Source organism: Melospiza melodia, chromosome 10 (assembly GCF_035770615.1).
Source record: "Melospiza melodia melodia isolate bMelMel2 chromosome 10, bMelMel2.pri, whole genome shotgun sequence".
NCBI lineage: Eukaryota > Metazoa > Chordata > Aves > Passeriformes > Passerellidae > Melospiza > Melospiza melodia.
In genome coordinates, this window is record NC_086203.1 from 16,162,889 (window position 1) to 16,180,048 (window position 17,160).

A 17,160-nucleotide genomic window follows, 5' to 3' on the forward strand; every position below is an offset into this window, starting at 1 on the left:
AGCATAAATGCCTCAAGGAAGGAATGGATACCAAAATATCAGCATTTATAAATGGTGGCTGTTTGTACAGCAAAACAGCACTGCAGTCTGATTTATGAGCAGAGGGCCAAGACGCTCCCTCAAGGGCTTTTTTACATGAGAATTTTTAATTTTATTGGATTTGTCTTCATATCTATGGTTTTATATTCTCAGATTCATTGCTTCAGCAGTTGGATTTTAATAGAAGTACAGAATGTGTTAATATATTTGAGTGTGTAAAGAGGAGAAAAGCAGTCATGATCTGTACTGAAAAGAATGTTCCCTGCGTTCTCCTTCCCTTCTTGTCTTGAGCTACTTTAGCTGCTGCAAGTAGGAGACAGGTGATAAATCCCTCCTGGTGTTTATAAACTCCACTGGCAACTGAATTGGCTGTGGCCTCTTTCCTTGGCTTTGCCTCTCCATGGCAGAGCTCAGAAATTGTATTTAATGCATCTTTTTCCTCCAGGTCTTTATTTGCCCCTTGCAGAGCAACTTACTTATAGCCAGGTGGGGTAGCTAGCACTGCCTTCAAAACGATTTAAAATTTATTTTGGAGTAGTGCTGTGAGTTGGCATTTTCTTAAGAAAAAATGTCAGGATCTGAAGAACAGAAGGAATTACAGGGTAGAGGAATACCAGGTATTGGGTTCAAGAACTGTTTCTAAACATACTTCCACAAAGCACCTGATGGCAGTGGCAGATACAAGTATAGGCTAATTTGGCATTGCCCAGCAATTTCCAAAAATGCTGCTACAGTTGTCACTGCAGACAATTCAAAATTTTTCAGTTTCATTCTTTATTTGTTTTTCTTACACTAGCAAGATTTCCAGTAATTTGCTGGACTGTTTTATATATGACAAGTATAAAATCAGAATTCAAGAGATGACTGTAAGAGACTTTAGAAATTAAATTAGAGCTTTATGGCTTCAACATTAACATTAAAGTTCTAATTTGGGTTTGTGTACAGAACCTCTGAATGTACAAATGTCTGAAGGTGCTCTTTGGAGCACCTTCTGGATGTGGTGATGTTATTAACTTGAATTTCATGGCTTATAAAACCATAGAAAAAAATTGGTTAGAAAGAAACTTCATATAATCCAACCTCTTGCTCAAAGCAGGATTAACTTCAAAGCTGAAATGGGTTGTTCAGGGCATGGTCCAGTCAGTTTTTAATTTTTCCATGGTTTAGGATTTAAGAACCCCTTTATCTAAACAACCTACTCCAGTAGATTTAACCACTCTCACTGTGAAAGCTTCTTTTCCCTCATATCAGAATTGTATCTTCACCCACCCAGTCTGTATCTTCCCACCTTTCTTCAAGCATACTGCTGGGACACTGTCAAAAGACTTGCTAAATTCAAAGTAGGCAGCATCCCTGTTGTCCCCAATTGTAGTTATAGCTGAGAGATAATTTTGTAGGTGCACACAAAAAATCCTCGAGCAGAATTTAATATATACAACTTCTAATTTCAGTCATGTACCAAAATAAAACCCCAAAGAAAGCAGCATCACTCCCCACAAAAATATTGTGGAACAAAACATTCATTGGTGAGAGTACACAGCACTTTTAATATGGAGTTTCACAGTTTTTGCATGTACAAAATCTCCTGAGAGTTGCAAAAGATGCAAAATTGTTTTCACTGTCTTTGCTTTTAGGAATGAAATAAATATTGGAAAAGAGATTAGAATAAACTGTTCATTTCAATTGTACTGCTATAGCCAAAGCTAGATTATTTTTTTAATATTTGCTAATTAGTGAGAAAAACTATAGAATGCTAAGAAAAATGGGGAGTATAGAAATTAATTGCTAAAATGTAATTCTCAAACCTAATTCAGGCCTTGTATCTTCAGAAGAATCACAGTTGCTTGACTTTGACTTACTGATGTTTTCCCTTTAAAATTCTAACTCTTTGGGTTTTTACAAGAGAAGCTGCAACTGCAATATTTAATTGTAAAACTTGAGCATTTTAATTGCTTTCCTCTCAGACTGTTGAGTGTTGATCAGAAACTCAGCCTGTAAAACTTGCTTAGGAAGTCTTTGTTGTTTTGGACTCCAGTCTGATTTTCAGTTTCTCTGTGTAGCATTTCAGCAGCAAAGCCTCAGTCTCAGAGTATTACCAAGCATTAATACTGAAAGCCTTTCAGGAGTGTTCCAGAAAAGGAAGCAGCAACTGTCCATTATGCATTACAAACACATAAAGGCATCTGATTTTCCATTGCACATTATTCATCCCCAGGCTAAGAGTTTGGAGCTGCCTTTGATGAGATTGCAGAGGCTGCTGCAAAGACTAAAAATCTGTCACCCCTCTCCAGAGCTTGCTTTTGTTTTCTGGTGAAGTGCAGCTTCAAACTCACCTGCAAAGCTTATTAGGCTTACCAATCCTCTTTTTTTCCCCTTTTTTGTCTTCTTTTTCTTTCTCTGCCTTCTTTCAAAGAGTCTAATTGTGTGCTTAAGTTTTCCTGTTCAAATATTTGTGGTCTTCTTTCTGTCCTGGCAGATAACTTCATGCACTCAGGTTTTCACTCTGTTGAGTGCACCTGCTGCACCCTTTCACATTGGAGCTACAATGTGATCCTAATTTTTTATTCAGCTTAATTTTTTATAGCAGCTCTTGCACCTTCAATTGGTTACTTATGGTAACTCACTTCGTAGAGATGAAAAATATCTTTAAGGTAGCCTAGAGACAATGGTGGAAATTTAAGTTCTACTTAGACTGAAGGGAAATGTGTTTTCTCCAGCCATGTTTGCCTCAAATTTTCCCCTTTAAGACACTTAATATGTCATGATAGAGGATCAAAAATTAACAGTATGGGCAGAAACACAATGAAAGTTTATTTGTCTTGCTTTCATCAGATTATGTGAAACAGTATAGGCATATCACAGGTACTGCTGGATGGGACAAAGTCCTGTTATATTCAGTTTCTGGTACTTTTTGAAAGCTGGGGTGAGACAGAGGGAGGGGAGGGAGCAGCACTGAAGGAATTGGAGAAGGCACTTCTGGAGGATTTAGCTGCCCTGCTGTCTCTTCCAATACTGCTTTTTAAAGATGTTTACTCTGAAGTAAATCAAACCTATGCATACATTGAACCTTTCTTCTTTCTTGCAGGTGACCCCCTGCAGTGCAGTGCTTGGATGGGCCAGTGTGCTCTGTACATAATGATTATGACATTTGAGAAAACCATCATCATCATAGTGCTGCTTATACCTCAGTGGAAAGAGGTTGGTGTTTTTACAGCACTTTGCAGACAAGTGAATTTCAGGTGGAAGCTGTAAAGACTTCCAGCTGTGTTTATTGGTTTGGCTCAAGCATCATGATTGTCTACACTCATTGCCAATTAACTCTGTAGTAGTGTTATGTTCTTTAGTTTAATTGGGATACTGCTAATGAGACCTTTATCCATTACCAGGAATATCATATTGTATTTGGAAGGTTTTTTGTAAACTGAAATATCCAAAATTTAATTCTATCTCCATGTCTAAAGTACCCTTGAAACTACTCAGTGGTTCTTTCTTTTCTTAACTCTAATTCTTGCCTACAGCTATTTTGTATTCTTGTAGTATTTTGAAGAATTTTCTTTGCCTGACCTTGTTGATAGGTTTTAAGTGTAGACTTTTAGAAATTCGTGGTGGATTCGTGGAATCCACTGGTGCTGACTGGATTAACCTTTATTTTGATGGGCTCTGTGCAGCCAGATATTCGAAGTGGTGCTGATATTGCCCATTAAAACCAGTTAGCTCTGTTGTGTACCCTGACTACTTCAGGAACTCTGTTCTCCTTACTGTGTATTTTGTAAAACTCTACTCTGTTTAAATTTCCTAAAGATGGTTCTACATGTTCCTTGGGAGTGGCTCTAAAATGTTCAAGATGATTCCAAGGCAGCTCCTCAGACTTCTGTAAACAAAAATGACAGAGATAAGTTTCCTGTCAGCCCCACTTACTTATCTGTGGTAATTTATGAGCTGTCCTAAATACTTTGCTTTTCTCAAAGCTGCCCTTTTTTGGTTCACCTGCGTTATTTCTGTCACATTAGCTGGTACATGAACATTGCCCTGCCTGAGGCAGTTGTGTGCACATACTGCTGTGAGCTGAACCCAGTCCTTTTCTTTCCACAGGTGGCTTTATTGAACCCCATAGAGAACCCCCAGCTGGAGCTGGCAATCGTCATGCTGATAGTTCCCTTCTTTGTTAACGTTAGTACCACTCACTTCTGAGATGTTTACTTGGATATCCTTCTGCCATGTGCTCATTAATTAACATTAGTCCTTAAAACACTCTGTACCTTGGTGCTTAAGTTAATTTAAGGGCTGCTAAAGAATGGGTAAATTGTCTGGTTATGTAGATTTTACAAAGCTGAAATCCATATGGAGCTAAAGAACCAGGTTCAAGAGAGGGGCAGAAATGCCTCATAGACCCCTTTGGCCTGATGACTTCAGTAGTTTGACTGACACAGAGATTATAAAATTACAGTGAAATTTGCTTCAGGAAGCAGTTGGTCTAAGGACAGACATCCTGTGAAGTATCCTGTGTCTTACCATAGCTAATAGCAGCTGGCTGTGGTGGAGCAGAGGAAAAGGGCAAGTGTGCAGTCATCCTTCCCAAAGTACACTCTTGCAGCAATCAGGGATTTAGGGATTAGAGCCAGAGACAGAGGGTGTCCTTGCATGTAATGCTTCACCTGCTGGTAAAGCATTGCTTCATGAAGAGTTAATACACAATCACTGTGAATAGTCATCACTTCTCTGATTTTCTTCTCTTCCCTAAAGGGATAAAGTAGCTGGATTCTAGAGCATTCCTGAAAGGGGTAATAAGATATGTGACACTTTGCCTACACAAGATTTAGCTTTTGGCCAATTCAAAATCATTTTCAAGTTCATTTGGTCAGTATTTGGACCTTCCTTCTACTCTGAAGAAAGCTGAACTGTTGCTTTCCCCTTCTTTTAACAGGCGTTAATGTTCTGGGTAGTAGATAATTTCCTTATGAAGAAAGGGAAGACAAAAGCTAAACTTGAAGAAAAGGAAGCAGGACAAGACTCAAGAAATGGAAGTAAAGTCCGATACAGGAGAGCAGCATCACATGAGGAGTCAGAGTCAGAAGTATGTAGAGTTAATTATTGCAATTAATGCAATATCAATCCAGTTCATCCCTCCTGATACTGATTTCATTGTAGCACTGTCAACTTTGTGTTGATTTGCTGAGCATCTATCTATAGCATTGGCAGTTGAGAACCAGTTAAGGAAAAAGTCATGGTTGTACCACTCTGGCAGGTAATTTCCTTGCAGATGGGCAGGAAGACACAATAATATATGTAAATACCATGGCTAAGCTGTGCTGCAAGTGCTTCTAAAAAATACCTTACAGGGAATACAAAACTAATAGACAATTCTAATTCAAAGAGAGGTTAATAGCTTAAAGTGAGAGGGAGCTGGTGGAGGTAACTGACCTGATTTTTGAGAATTATTTACATAGCTGCCTTAGCATAACATTATTCTAAATTACATTAAGTGAGCAGATTTTAATTCAGCTGAAAGATGGGTGGTTTATTTGAAGGTGGGTCAGTTTAGCTTTAGTAAGTTAATGTAACTTTTCTGTGAGGTAAACAGTGCTCTTATGTGGGGTTTGCCAGGTAATGTGACTGCCTTGTTACCAGTGTGGATCAAGACTTTAAATATTCTCTCAAGATGCTTCTACTGTTCTGGCATCACTCTTTGGGTTCAGAGTCAGTGGCTGTAGTGAGATTAATATGCATCCATCCTTCTGCAGAACTTACTGAAGGTTTCTGATAGTATCTGCAATGATGTGGCAGTAAATCCTAATAGTGTTCTAAGCTCTTTCCTGAGCAAATAATAAGGTGCTTTGCAAGCATAAAAAAGTAAAATTTAAAAGTAGAAAGAAGGATGTGACTGCTCCATGTGCTCAGAAGCTGTAATTTGTTTTTAGATCCTTATTTCAGCAGATGATGAGATGGAGGAGTCAGATGCTGAGGAGGACCTGCGCAGACTGACCAACTTGAAGCCCATCAAGAAGAAGAAGCATCGCTTTGGTCTGCCTGTATGACACATTCCTTGGCCTGTGGACTCGCAGGTTTTATGGCAAAAACTTCTGTCAGTGGGGTTTAATGTTGCAATTGCATCTCCCTTTTCATACAAACTGACTTAGAAGCAAGGTCTACCAACAGAAGGCAAAGCAGTTGGAAGACTTCCAGTTCAGTTGCACTGCAAACACACTGACCAGTTATGCAAGAATGTCTCCTCGTCATGTGTGGGAAATGGAAGAGTCCCTAAGGATTCGTGTGGGAGGTGTCAGAGAAGATCAGAGAACAGATACAGAATCTTTCACTTTCAGTTACTGATGGGACAGTGTATGGAGTTCTCAAAAAGGCATCAGAGTTGACTAAGTTAAAGGAGTGTGTTTTATTACTAAAACTGGCTTTTGCAGCATAATTCCTAGAGCAGAATAGTTTATGGTTACAAGCTGTAACTTAACATTATTTTTTTAAGTACAAATGTTTACTTGCTACCGGGTACCTATGGAACTAATAGGTGGAACAAAGATTTTTTTCCAAGTCTTCTCAAATCTGACTATTTTATATTTAAGTTATATTTTCATACAGTTGTATTTAAAGATTCTCTTTATCAGAGAAATGGGTACCATTCCCTTTTTTGTGCAGAACAGGTCAAAAGATTTGTAGTGAAAATCTTATTTATCCTTGTCTCCTGATTTAAGACAAAGGGATTGCAAAGGGAAAAGCTCTCTGTCACTGCTGAAGTCACCAAATATCACTAAAAAATGCAGTCCTATGTGTGCTCTTGACCACATAATTTGAAAATACCTTTTTCAGTAGGAGGTGGTGTTTGCATATTTGACAAAGGTGCACTTTAGTGTATAACAAAAATCCATTGTGATAAGTTGTTTGTGAAATGAGTATCTATGGGTACTCGAATTAATTCTTTTTCTGCAAGTCTCTTGTGCATACCTCTCAAATGACCCAAAAGAGATGGAACATTTCTGATACTTTTCCTATTATAGGGCCTGCAGTACAGGACTGTGATCTGATTATAGCAGTTGTGCTGCAATATTGCAAATGCAATTCTGTCCCTTGTTTTTTGTTGGAAAAGCAATCTTCTACTTAATGTGCTTAACAGCAACAACAAAATTTCTCCTATTTATTTTCCATAAAGTCTCTTTATCCTTCAATAGTAAAAGAACAACCCCGAGGGGTAGGGGGTAGAGTGCAGTTGTTACCACAGCATTTCTGGGATTTTCAGTGTCTCTTCTGATAATTGAGAGCACGTGGTGATCTGAAACCTAGCAGACATGTTTTCAGTGATATCCTTTTGCTTTGCATATTTTCTAAATGATTGTTTCTGACAGCTTTCCTTGCTTAGCTAAACCTTGTGCAGGACAAGGCAATGTGTCAAAGAGGTGACAACAGACCTTGAATGCAAATCTGTTGTAGTATCTGGACACCAGAAAAATTCCAAGCCTTAAACCAGTTTCATTGGAAAACTGCTCAGAACTTTTTAAGATTTTTTACATTTTTTTATAGATTTACTAGGTCTTAATGTGATTTATTATCCAGACCACTTACCTGGGCCTTAGTAAATACTGAACTGTGCGCTCCCGTGCTTGCTTTCACTATTCCAGCATCCCTTTTCCTGGTGGCTGCCAAGGGGACACGATGCTCTGACACCTCAGGGTGTCCAGCCAGATCCAAGGGACATTTGCCAGACGCGAGGTTTTAGTTGAGCCACTGACCTTTGTTACTGTGCACTGAAACGTAAGAACTGCAATAAGTTACAGTACTAGTGTTTCCTTTAGACTAAATCTAGAGACTAATGACAGTGGAAGCTTACCTGAGTTCTTTTAACATGGGGGGTGGGGATGGGGAAATGTCCCTAATCAGTGTTGCCTCTGGGTTGGGGGGTGTGGGGTTTTTTATTGATTGTATCACTCCATCTTCTCTTGACTATTGACCACTGGGCGGGCGCAGATCTCCAAAAGCACAGTACTTCAAGAAATTCATCAACACAATAGTCTCCTACAGCTCACTTTTCCAAAGGGATTTAAGAGTTAGGACTGGCTCTTGTCACAATTGTCAGCATTTATTTTTTTAGCATAGGATTTGTTCTGTTTCAGATAGTAAACTGAAGCTATTGAACATGTGCTACATCCCAGTGCAGAGCATGGCTGTCCTCGCCAGCTGAGATAACTGAGCAGCGCACACAAATTTAACTGTGCCAGCTTGCATCTTATCTTCCTTTTCCCTCCTCCAGCTACTTCAATTATCAAAATGATTCTAGTCTCATGTTTAGTCTGTGATGTGTCAGTATAAAATTATGGCCTTAATCATGTAAAAATATTTCTTTTCAGCAGACCTCAAGCTTATTGACCAAGTACAAAACAGTATGAAGCACTATGGAGCAGTTTCTTGAAGGTGGTTATAGAAAAGGTTCTGAATGCCTAATTTCTCATGTCTTAAGTGCTGAAATGTCTCTTCTTGTGAGATCTAGATATGCCTAGCAAGATGATGTAGTAAAGCACTATGATCCAAAGACACAGAAGTATTTTAAATACACAGTAGTAACAGGAGGAGCAACCTTTAGAGGGAAAAAAATTAAATTCTCTACTAAGATAATAATTGTATTCAGAATTTTAGATAAGTAACAAAATTTGGCTGTTTTTTCTATATATTCTTTGTTACTATTGTGAAAGAGATGGAAAATGTAAAACTAGCCATTTTCCTCTCTGTAAGGTAAAAATTGGAATTTGTGCAGTAATTATGAGTAGGACAAGTCCTTTTGTCTGACAGGCTTGCATGTGTGAGCAGGGAGTGCGTGCTTAGTGCTTCACTGTGTCTTACCACTTGTTAAGATGTATTGGCAGTACAGTCTGAAATGGACTTTTCATAAAGAGTTGATCCAGTGTGAGATTGCAACACCATGTTTGCATTATCCTCCAGCTGTCACTCTGATTTCTGCCTGGCAAATGTACTTCAGGACAACTCATAGCAAAGGTTTAATTCAGGCTGTGCTTAGAAAATAGGATTCTGTTTAATGAAAATAAGCTATGTAGTGAATGCCAAAGTAAGAGGGAGGGATTATAACTTAGAGAAGAGACACAAATATTGGTGGAGATGGAATTTACCACGAGTGGTCAACCTAAATACATTAACTGTTCCTAGTATCTGACCTGTGATACATCTGCATAAACTTAAAACACTGGTGTTGTCTAGTATGTGGTTTCCAAGTTCTGGCTTCAATATGTTCAGATCCCCTTGTCTTACTTTAAGTAGGTGAATGCTGTCTGTTAATGTTACTAACTAAAATGTACTATAGCTTTTCTTCAGGGAAAACTCAGAAACTGAGTTGCAAATTAGAGCAATGCAAAGTGATCCCCTCGGGCAGGTGTCTGCTCCGATCCCTGCCGGGCCTGGGGAGGGGGGCCTGGGCTCTCCCGCTCTGCTCAGAGCTGAGCATCACAAGGAATCTCTGCCACTGTGCTTGACTAACCCGTGTTTGCAACTTTGCTGTGCTTTTTACAGGAGAAACCAGTAGTGAAAGCTAATAAATTCAGCCACACCAAGTCAGAGTACATCTACAGCATAGGCGTGCAAACTTTTTTAGGTGAAGTTTCCAGTTCAATTACTGAAAATGACTACTATGGTTTTACAAAGTAAAACTGCAGTATCTTTAAAAAAGGGACTCTTTTGTAGGTGTTTTTGTCTTGTGTGGGTATCCGTCTCAAACTGAATGTGGAGTTTGTTTGTAAGTAAATTCAGAGTATAGCCAATGTGAGCAAAACCAACAGCTGTATTCTGCTGCCCTCTGTTTGGACCATATTGTTTAATCAGTGGTGTTACCTTAAACTTTTAAGGGTATCTGATGTAATTACATTATAATGGTTTACAATAAAGTCTGACTTATTACAGATTTGTACACTTGTTTTATACTTGTTCTGTTTCGAAGTGCCTGTGTTTCAGTGTCTGTGGTGTCCTCTCCTGGGAAGCAGATTCTGCTACTTGAGTTTAACTTCAGCTCTAATTGTGCACCCTGTTATGTTGATTTTAATTTCAGTATATTTATTTACCTTAATGGCAAGTCCCATTTGATTGGGAAGAGCCATTGTTCTTAAGTTGCAAATTTTGTTTACAAGTTTAAGAATCCTTGCAGGCTCCTCTCAGATCCATTTCCTGAGGAAGGTTTTTTTTTAGGAACTGAACAGGATGGACCCAACTCTGCCTCTGTAACTCCTCTGTGACATTTCCCTGTTATTTTCATACGTTCCACGTGCCATATCCAAGCAGCCCCACATCCACTGCACCCATTCAGGGAATTCAGAGTATAATCTTCACTCTACCTAAAGTGGCAGCCCCCTGAGAGGTTGTTAGCACTTTCCTGGAGAATTCAAATCTTCCCTGACATTTGGAGACCACAGTGGCAGCCACGTGTCCATTCACTTAATTCTCTATGGTCATTGCCATATTTTAGTTGGAACCATTCCTCCAGCAAAGGAGTTTTCCACAATTCCTAGTACAGTGGAAGTTTACAACTTGTATTTTTAATAGCCACTGTTGGATAAATGAGCCATTTTTTTCCATTGTCATTTATGTACCATTTAACAGATCTCAAGGACCTCAACCAGGTGAACAGGATGTCTGCTCTAAAATTTAAGTAACTGTTGATTTAGGCTGGGTTCTTTGTGAGGAAAAATAGCCCATAATCTATGCAAGAATATGTTTGTGCTGGTTTAGGAAATGGAATTGAAGAGAACAGAACTCTCCAGGTTTTGGGGATGTTCTAGAAACCCCAGGATGTGCTGCCTGCCTCTCTAAGCAATTCACCTGCCCCAAATGGCAAGCAAGGTATGAGTGGTTTGATTTTGTTTGTATAGATTAAATTGCTATGAAAGCACAACTCTGTTGATTTTGAGTGAGGAATATGCAGTACCAATTAAGTGAAACAATTTTGAAAGTTGAAGGGAAAATAATAGTTCAGTGTCCTGAATTCTAAATATTTGCTTTAAACACGCAGAATGTTATTTTGCTGTCATAATAGAATAGTGACGCTTGTGGGGCTGTAGAGAAACATCTTAGTAGAGAACTGTTGCTTTGTACAATAGGAAAAAAATCTGTTTTTTCTAAGGTCAATGTTTTATTCTTCTGTTTTGTTGGCCTACTAAGGGCACTGCTGCTCTGCAGAAATGCTTCTTCTAAGCATTACTAAGACATGGGTTTAAAATAGAAAATAAGGCTAGGGAATAGCTAAGGGCATAACATCCAAGCTGCGTTTTAGCCTACAAATAATTCCCCCAATAAAGGAGAAGATCTCAGGCCTGGAAAGAGTTCGGCTTAAAGGCAGTTTGGGCATTGGGAGGCCTGGGGAGTAGTTCATAGCCAACAGATCCCACAGTCCTACTCGTACAGCGCTGGAGCTGTGGTTTGATGTCATGTTTTCATAGTGAAAAACAAATTTTTGTTACTCTTGTGCTTCTCTGTACCCTAAAAGCACTGGCAGAGCCTGAGGAAAGGCTAGGGCAGATTTCTACCACTACAGCAGTTGATCTCTCTAGTCGAAGGTGTTTGGAGGTCTGCCATGCCTGCCCTTCTCACATTAACCCACCTGGCTGGAGTCTTGGTTCTTTGTAGGTGTTGAGTGCAGTCACGGAAGCTGATTTTTTTTTTTTATTTATGTAAAGATTTCATATAAAAAACCAAAAGGGAAGCATTCTCCTACTCAAACCTCTCCCAGTATTGAAAAATAGAACTCATGCTCAGAGATGGCAGGGCTTTACTTAATTAAAAAATTGTTTAGAGAACAAATATTAAAAGTTCTGAGAAAGGGTTTCCTGCTGTCAGCAAGTACAGTGGGGAACACCGAGTTTATCTGTGTCTGAGTAAGCTATTCCTGTACAGATGTGGGTGAAATGGTTAAACTTGCTCATAGTGCTGGAAGTAGAAGGTGATTTTACTCTCTCAGTTGTGTAAGAGCCTGCACTGGAGCATGATCAGAGATAGAGCTGTAAGGGTAAAACCATACCCTACTTTATTAGCTTTCCAAAAGACATGAAACACTCTCCTGTTAAAGATCCCTGTGCTCAACTGATTCAGGGCACAGTTATGCTTTGGACTTCAGGTTTGTATCATCTTTAGAGAACACATATTTTTGTTATGCTGGGAAAGCAATGCCCACTCTTTTTTTTCCCCTCCCTCCCCCAAGAGAGTTCAGAGTCAATTTTGTGTCCATAACAACATTTTGCCTTTTAAAGCTATAAATAGCTCCCCGGCGGACTCCCCGGGCAGCGTTTTTGGCGGGACCCGGGTTCCCCGCTGCCGCAGCTGCCCCCGTCAGCCCGGCGCGGTGAATGCTGCACGCCCGAGTCATCGCCAGGAATAAACCTCGGACAACAACAGCCTGCCCCGACCCGAACCATCCCGCGCTGCTGCGGGAACATGAGCCAGCCCCTGACTTCACTTGGATGCTCTATATAAGTCCAGGAAAACAACAGGCGCTCGCAGAGCTCACGGGCTGGATTTAATCAAAGTCGGGAACGACCTGGGAGGGATTTCAGCGAGGGAGCACCGCAGTTATGTCACAGGTACGGGGACATCTGTGCGCTGCCAGCCCTCGGAGCAGCGCCTGGCAAACCTGCTGCTGGTTTGGATGCTGTGCTTGGAAAAGCTTATTAGCGAGTTCCTCCCGTTAGCCAGTGAATTCAGCTTTACTGCTCTGTGACTTGTGTGATTAACATATTTTAACAAGTGCGTACTTAGGAAGGAAAGCAGCTGCTCTCTACATGGTTAATTAATTTAGCTTTAAAATGTTCTGGTTTACCTTAAATATTTTTATTCGTGTAGAAAGGGAAAAATCCTTTCCCCTGCCCTGCGTTGGGATGTTTCACAGGTGGAGGAATCTCTGCCTTTCTAACACACTTTCTCAGACAGTGATTCTGAAATTCTGTTTTGCAAAGAGGTGGCTGTGCTGAAATGTCACTGTGTAAAGCTTAGTGCATTAACATGCAGGAGAAAAGAGTGTGATTGAAAATTCTAAGGGTTAGGCTAAGATATTTGAGACTGAAATTTTGTATAAAATGAATACCTTTATATTGATTTTATAACTAATGGTTTGTCTTTAATGCATGCCCCAATAATCAGTGTTTCAAAGTGCTCTTGAAACGAGCTCAAAAATGGTGAGGTTTCAGGTAAATGTTACATTTGCATCACAAGCTGTGTGTGCCTGGCAGAGCTCTCCTCAGCATTAGTTTTACAGGAGTAGTGTGATGGAGAGTAGGAACACAGAGAGAGTAGGAGAGCACAGTTCTTCAGCCATAGAGAGTAACTCAGTTCAGCTGATTTTCTTTTCTCCAAAGAAAATAGTACTTAAAACCCAGTTGTATGTCTTGTAAAGTAGCACTTTCTGTCTTGTGACAGGAGGAGATAAGCACAGGCTGCACTCCCGTGCCAGGAATGGCTCCTGGCAGCCCCTGCTCAGAAATTCTGGCAGCAGTTAGCAGTGGTGGGGCTGTGACAGTGGCAGCTGCTGGCCCTGGCTCACCGTAACCTCTCTGTGCACCAGCTTTGCTCTTCAGCTGGGGCCGACTAATCCACAGCAACTGTCCTGCTGGAAAATCCTCTGCCATCAAAGCATGAGATGGTTTATTTTAAAATAACTGGGTGACATTCAAGAGCTCTGCTCAGCCTGGCTGTATCTTTGTGCATGCCAAGAGCCACCTTTCCTCACCCTGTCCCCAGGAATTCCCTTGGCCCAGTGGGCAGAAGCCTCACAGTTAGTGTCTGTTACCAATAATGGGTGAAGGATCCTTGCAGATTTCACATTGCTCTTAAAGCAAGGGGCTTTTCCCCTTCCTGGGTTGGCTGCCTGTGGAGCGTGCCATGGGCATGAGGGACTGTTGCCATCATGTGCCAGTTGTCATTCCGGAAGGACAGGTGACTCCTGGCTGTGGGGATGTTTGGTTCACCAGCTGAACAGCCATGCATGAGGTGTTGTGAATTTTGAAGGGTTTGCTGACACCCTTTCCCCTCGCTTGCTTTGGCTACTCATGAGTGTTTTCCCCAGAGATCTCGTAAATGTTTTGTTTCCCACAACACATGCGAGTGGCATTGACAGTGAGCTATTCTGAGCGTTCCCAGGAATTTGCAGCAGGCAGAATTCGTGCTGAAGGCTCCAGTGGGGCCAGCCCACCCATCCAGGAGCCAGCCATGCTGGCACTGTGTCTGCAGGCTCCCTGGGACGCGCTGCTCCAGCCTTGAGGGATTTGTTTCCCTCCACAACTGCTTTTAGCCTCACAGGCAGTGCCTGAGTGGGCTCCACCAGTGCCAGAACTCAAATATCAGAAGCCCTGTGTATGTAGTGATGGTCAGAGAAGTTTGTTGTTGATCTTTCAGTGTGCAAATCTATTAGAGTTGGAGTGTGGGGGTCTTCTGTTCCTCTTGATCATATCCCTGTGCCCCTGAATCTTGCCATGAGGGCTGCCTGGTGGGACATTGAAAATCTGTCCATGAAATAATAAACTGATGGAGGAATGCTTATGGTGTTGGCTGCTGCAGAGTGGGGTTGTGTCTGACTGGGCAGTAATTTAAAGATGGGGTAGGCTGATGAAGCAATGTTATCCCTATTTCCTTGTAGTGGAATCAACTGTGAACAGATTAGTACTTGGCTTTAGCAGAGCACCACCTGATGATGCATCTGTTTCTGTATTAGGTTTCCTTCTCCTTCTTTGGGTTCCAAATCCAGGGCTTTAGATGTGTTCAGTAGAGAGCCCTGTTGAGCGCTCAGATCCTTTTGTTCCTTAAATTTAAGATGATCAACCATGGGTCAAGTGTTTATTTGAACTTAAGCCAAGTCCAGATTTGGAATCTCTCTGACCAGTTTTCCAAAGAATTAGTAAGTAGACACAAGCCCAATTTAGTAATAAAGTGATTTTTCCTTTCCAAATATTGGGCAGGTTCTTGAATTACCAATCAGTACTTGCAGAATAAGCTGGTAGGGGTGGACAGAGAAAATCTACGATTTTTTTTTTAATTAAGTTGCGCTTTCATTGCTCTTTCAAAGGCTGTACAATAAAAAAGACAATTTCAGAGTGGTAAGAATGGTAGCTGATTTTGGGAAGGGCAGTGGAATTGTGATTATGGGAAGATCTGAAGTAGTTGTGTATGTAATTTCAGAACTGAAATAGGTGAAATGTTGTGTTAGCAACTCTGTATGTTGTAGCCTTTGGGTGGAGGCAGCTTTGTTCCCTGTGCTTTGAAAACAAAATACTGATGTGTGGGTCTGTTTCTTAGCCAGCCCCTGTGAAAAAGAAGCGTCCTCCAGTGAAGGAAGAAGACCTCAAAGGAGCCAGAGGAAACCTTGCCAAAAACCAGGAAATTAAATCTAAGACCTACCAAGTGATGAGGCAGTGTGGTAAGTGTCCTCGACTGGAAGCAATTAAGCAGAGTAAAACATTGACTTAATTGCCCTTTTCAAGTAAAAGGGTTCCTCATCTGGTGGACAAGTGAAGTATTTATCAAATGTATATATGTATTTCAGCAGCACTAATTTGACTCCCCTAAAATCGGGTGGTATTTCACTGATTGTCTCTCCTGGTTTTCTTTTCTAAGAACAAATGGGCTCTGCAGCACCTTCCATATTCAGCGGGGCTCGGACAGGGGGTGAAACAGTCTTTGAGAAACCAAAGGATGAGCCAGCCAAGAGCGTCTTTGGCTGACGGTGACCTGGACATGACTCACCAAAATGATTGTTGTAACATTTTTCAAATCTTCTGTTCCTTGCACTAAAGTCGCTGTAGACTCAAGTAGCTAATTTCTACTGTAAGTCCTTAAGTAGTGAATATACTCATGTCAAAGAGTAAAATTCCATGTTCATTTTTATTACATGCTTTCTTTCTATATATTGGATAATGTTTGCTATAATTGTTTAATAAAAAAGGTTGTTGGACTCAGCTTGGCACACTGTGGTGACTCATTTCACTTGGGGCTCAGATTAATTCCGTGGGCACTTTGGCACTACAGGCAATGATTTTGTCTGTCAAATGCAAGGAAAAAATACCCTGATGACACAGTGTCAGTGTAATTTCTTCACACCAGGGGATCTGAGGAGGAGCTGATCAAAGGGGCAGCACAGAAACCTGGAGACTTCGCCCAGATCTGTGTTGCTTACAGCGACACCTTGGCGAGAGCCCTCACGGTGGCGGCATGGCGCAGGGTGGTGGCTGTCCCCTCACGGCTTCCCCTCACGGCGCTCCCCTCGCAGTTCCCGCTCACGGCTCTCCCTTCACAGCTTCCACCTCACGGCTCTCCCCCCACAGTTCCCCTCACGGTTTGCCGCTCACGGCTCTCCCCTCACGGTTTCCCCTCACAGTTCCCGCTCACGGCGCTCCCCTCACAGTTCCCCTCACGGCTCTTTCCTCACAGTTGCCCTCACGGTTTGCCGCTCATGACTCTCCCCTCACAGTTTCCCTCACAGTTCTCCCCCATATCTCTCCCCTCACACCCTTCTGGGCAGCAATGCCATGATTTCCCTTTATGTAGCTCAGCTGTGAGGACAGAGGCCAGGCTCTCAGAGTGCCCCAGCACCGAGTGAGGGATTTCAGCTCGTTCCCCAGTGGCTTTTTCCTCCTGTCCCACTGGATCTAAGGAGAAGTGGGGTGTCAGACCCAGCCGCCATGTCCTGCCTTACCGTGGACATGAGAACCCAATGAGTGTCTCTGTACAACACCAGCGCACTCTGAGGGGGAGCTGGCTTTTTTTCAATGCTGTTTGCTTCTTAATTTACTGCATTAAACACCAGACCTGTTTTCTCCCAAACCCCAGAGTGTTTCCTCTCAGCTGGATATCTGTGCTAAAACACAGAGGAACCTCTGTGGGCGCCTGCCGTGCTTCCCACACACCCTGGGTCTCTGCAGTCTGGGCATGGTAAGTCAGATGCCACCTTAGTTAAATAAACTACTTTTATTTTACACAGACTAGGCATGATTAAGAAGTAAAAGTGATGCCAAAGTTCTCTGTGCACCATGAAATGCATCATATTTGGCATTTGTGTCCTAAACACCTGACAGATAAAATTTGACAATGCCCACACAAATCCCAGAGAGGCTGTGGAGAGGAGCTCACTTAAGGCAGCAG

The 17,160-nt window shown here is 41.5% G+C and overlaps 2 protein-coding genes across 2 annotated transcripts in view; both read left to right on the forward strand.

Annotated features, from left to right (window-relative positions):
* Nucleotides 1-9,949, forward strand: part of STIMATE (STIM activating enhancer) — a 34,740-nt gene extending 24,791 nt beyond the window's left edge. Inside the window, exons 5-8 of the mRNA XM_063164537.1 lie at nucleotides 3,125-3,237; nucleotides 4,132-4,209; nucleotides 4,964-5,113; nucleotides 5,958-9,949. Of these exons, the coding sequence (XP_063020607.1) occupies nucleotides 3,125-3,237; nucleotides 4,132-4,209; nucleotides 4,964-5,113; nucleotides 5,958-6,074 (458 nt within the window). The 3' untranslated portion in view covers nucleotides 6,075-9,949. The remainder of the gene's footprint in view (nucleotides 1-3,124; nucleotides 3,238-4,131; nucleotides 4,210-4,963; nucleotides 5,114-5,957) is intronic.
* Nucleotides 9,950-12,454: 2,505 nt separating this feature from the next.
* On the forward strand, nucleotides 12,455-15,977 carry MUSTN1 (musculoskeletal, embryonic nuclear protein 1). The gene is made up of 3 exons (XM_063164538.1): nucleotides 12,455-12,614; nucleotides 15,319-15,439; nucleotides 15,637-15,977. The coding sequence occupies exons 1-3, from the start codon at nucleotides 12,606-12,608 to the stop codon at nucleotides 15,741-15,743; spliced, it is 237 nt and encodes a 78-aa protein (XP_063020608.1). The 5' UTR covers nucleotides 12,455-12,605; the 3' UTR covers nucleotides 15,744-15,977.
* The last annotated feature ends 1,183 nt before the right edge of the window (nucleotides 15,978-17,160 follow it).

Bases quoted from the DNA above. Each gene is read 5' to 3' on its own strand.
- MUSTN1 (XM_063164538.1), top strand. The intron at 15,440-15,636 runs GTAAGTGTCCTC...TTCTTTTCTAAG, and splicing joins CCAAGTGATGAGGCAGTGTG to AACAAATGGGCTCTGCAGCA.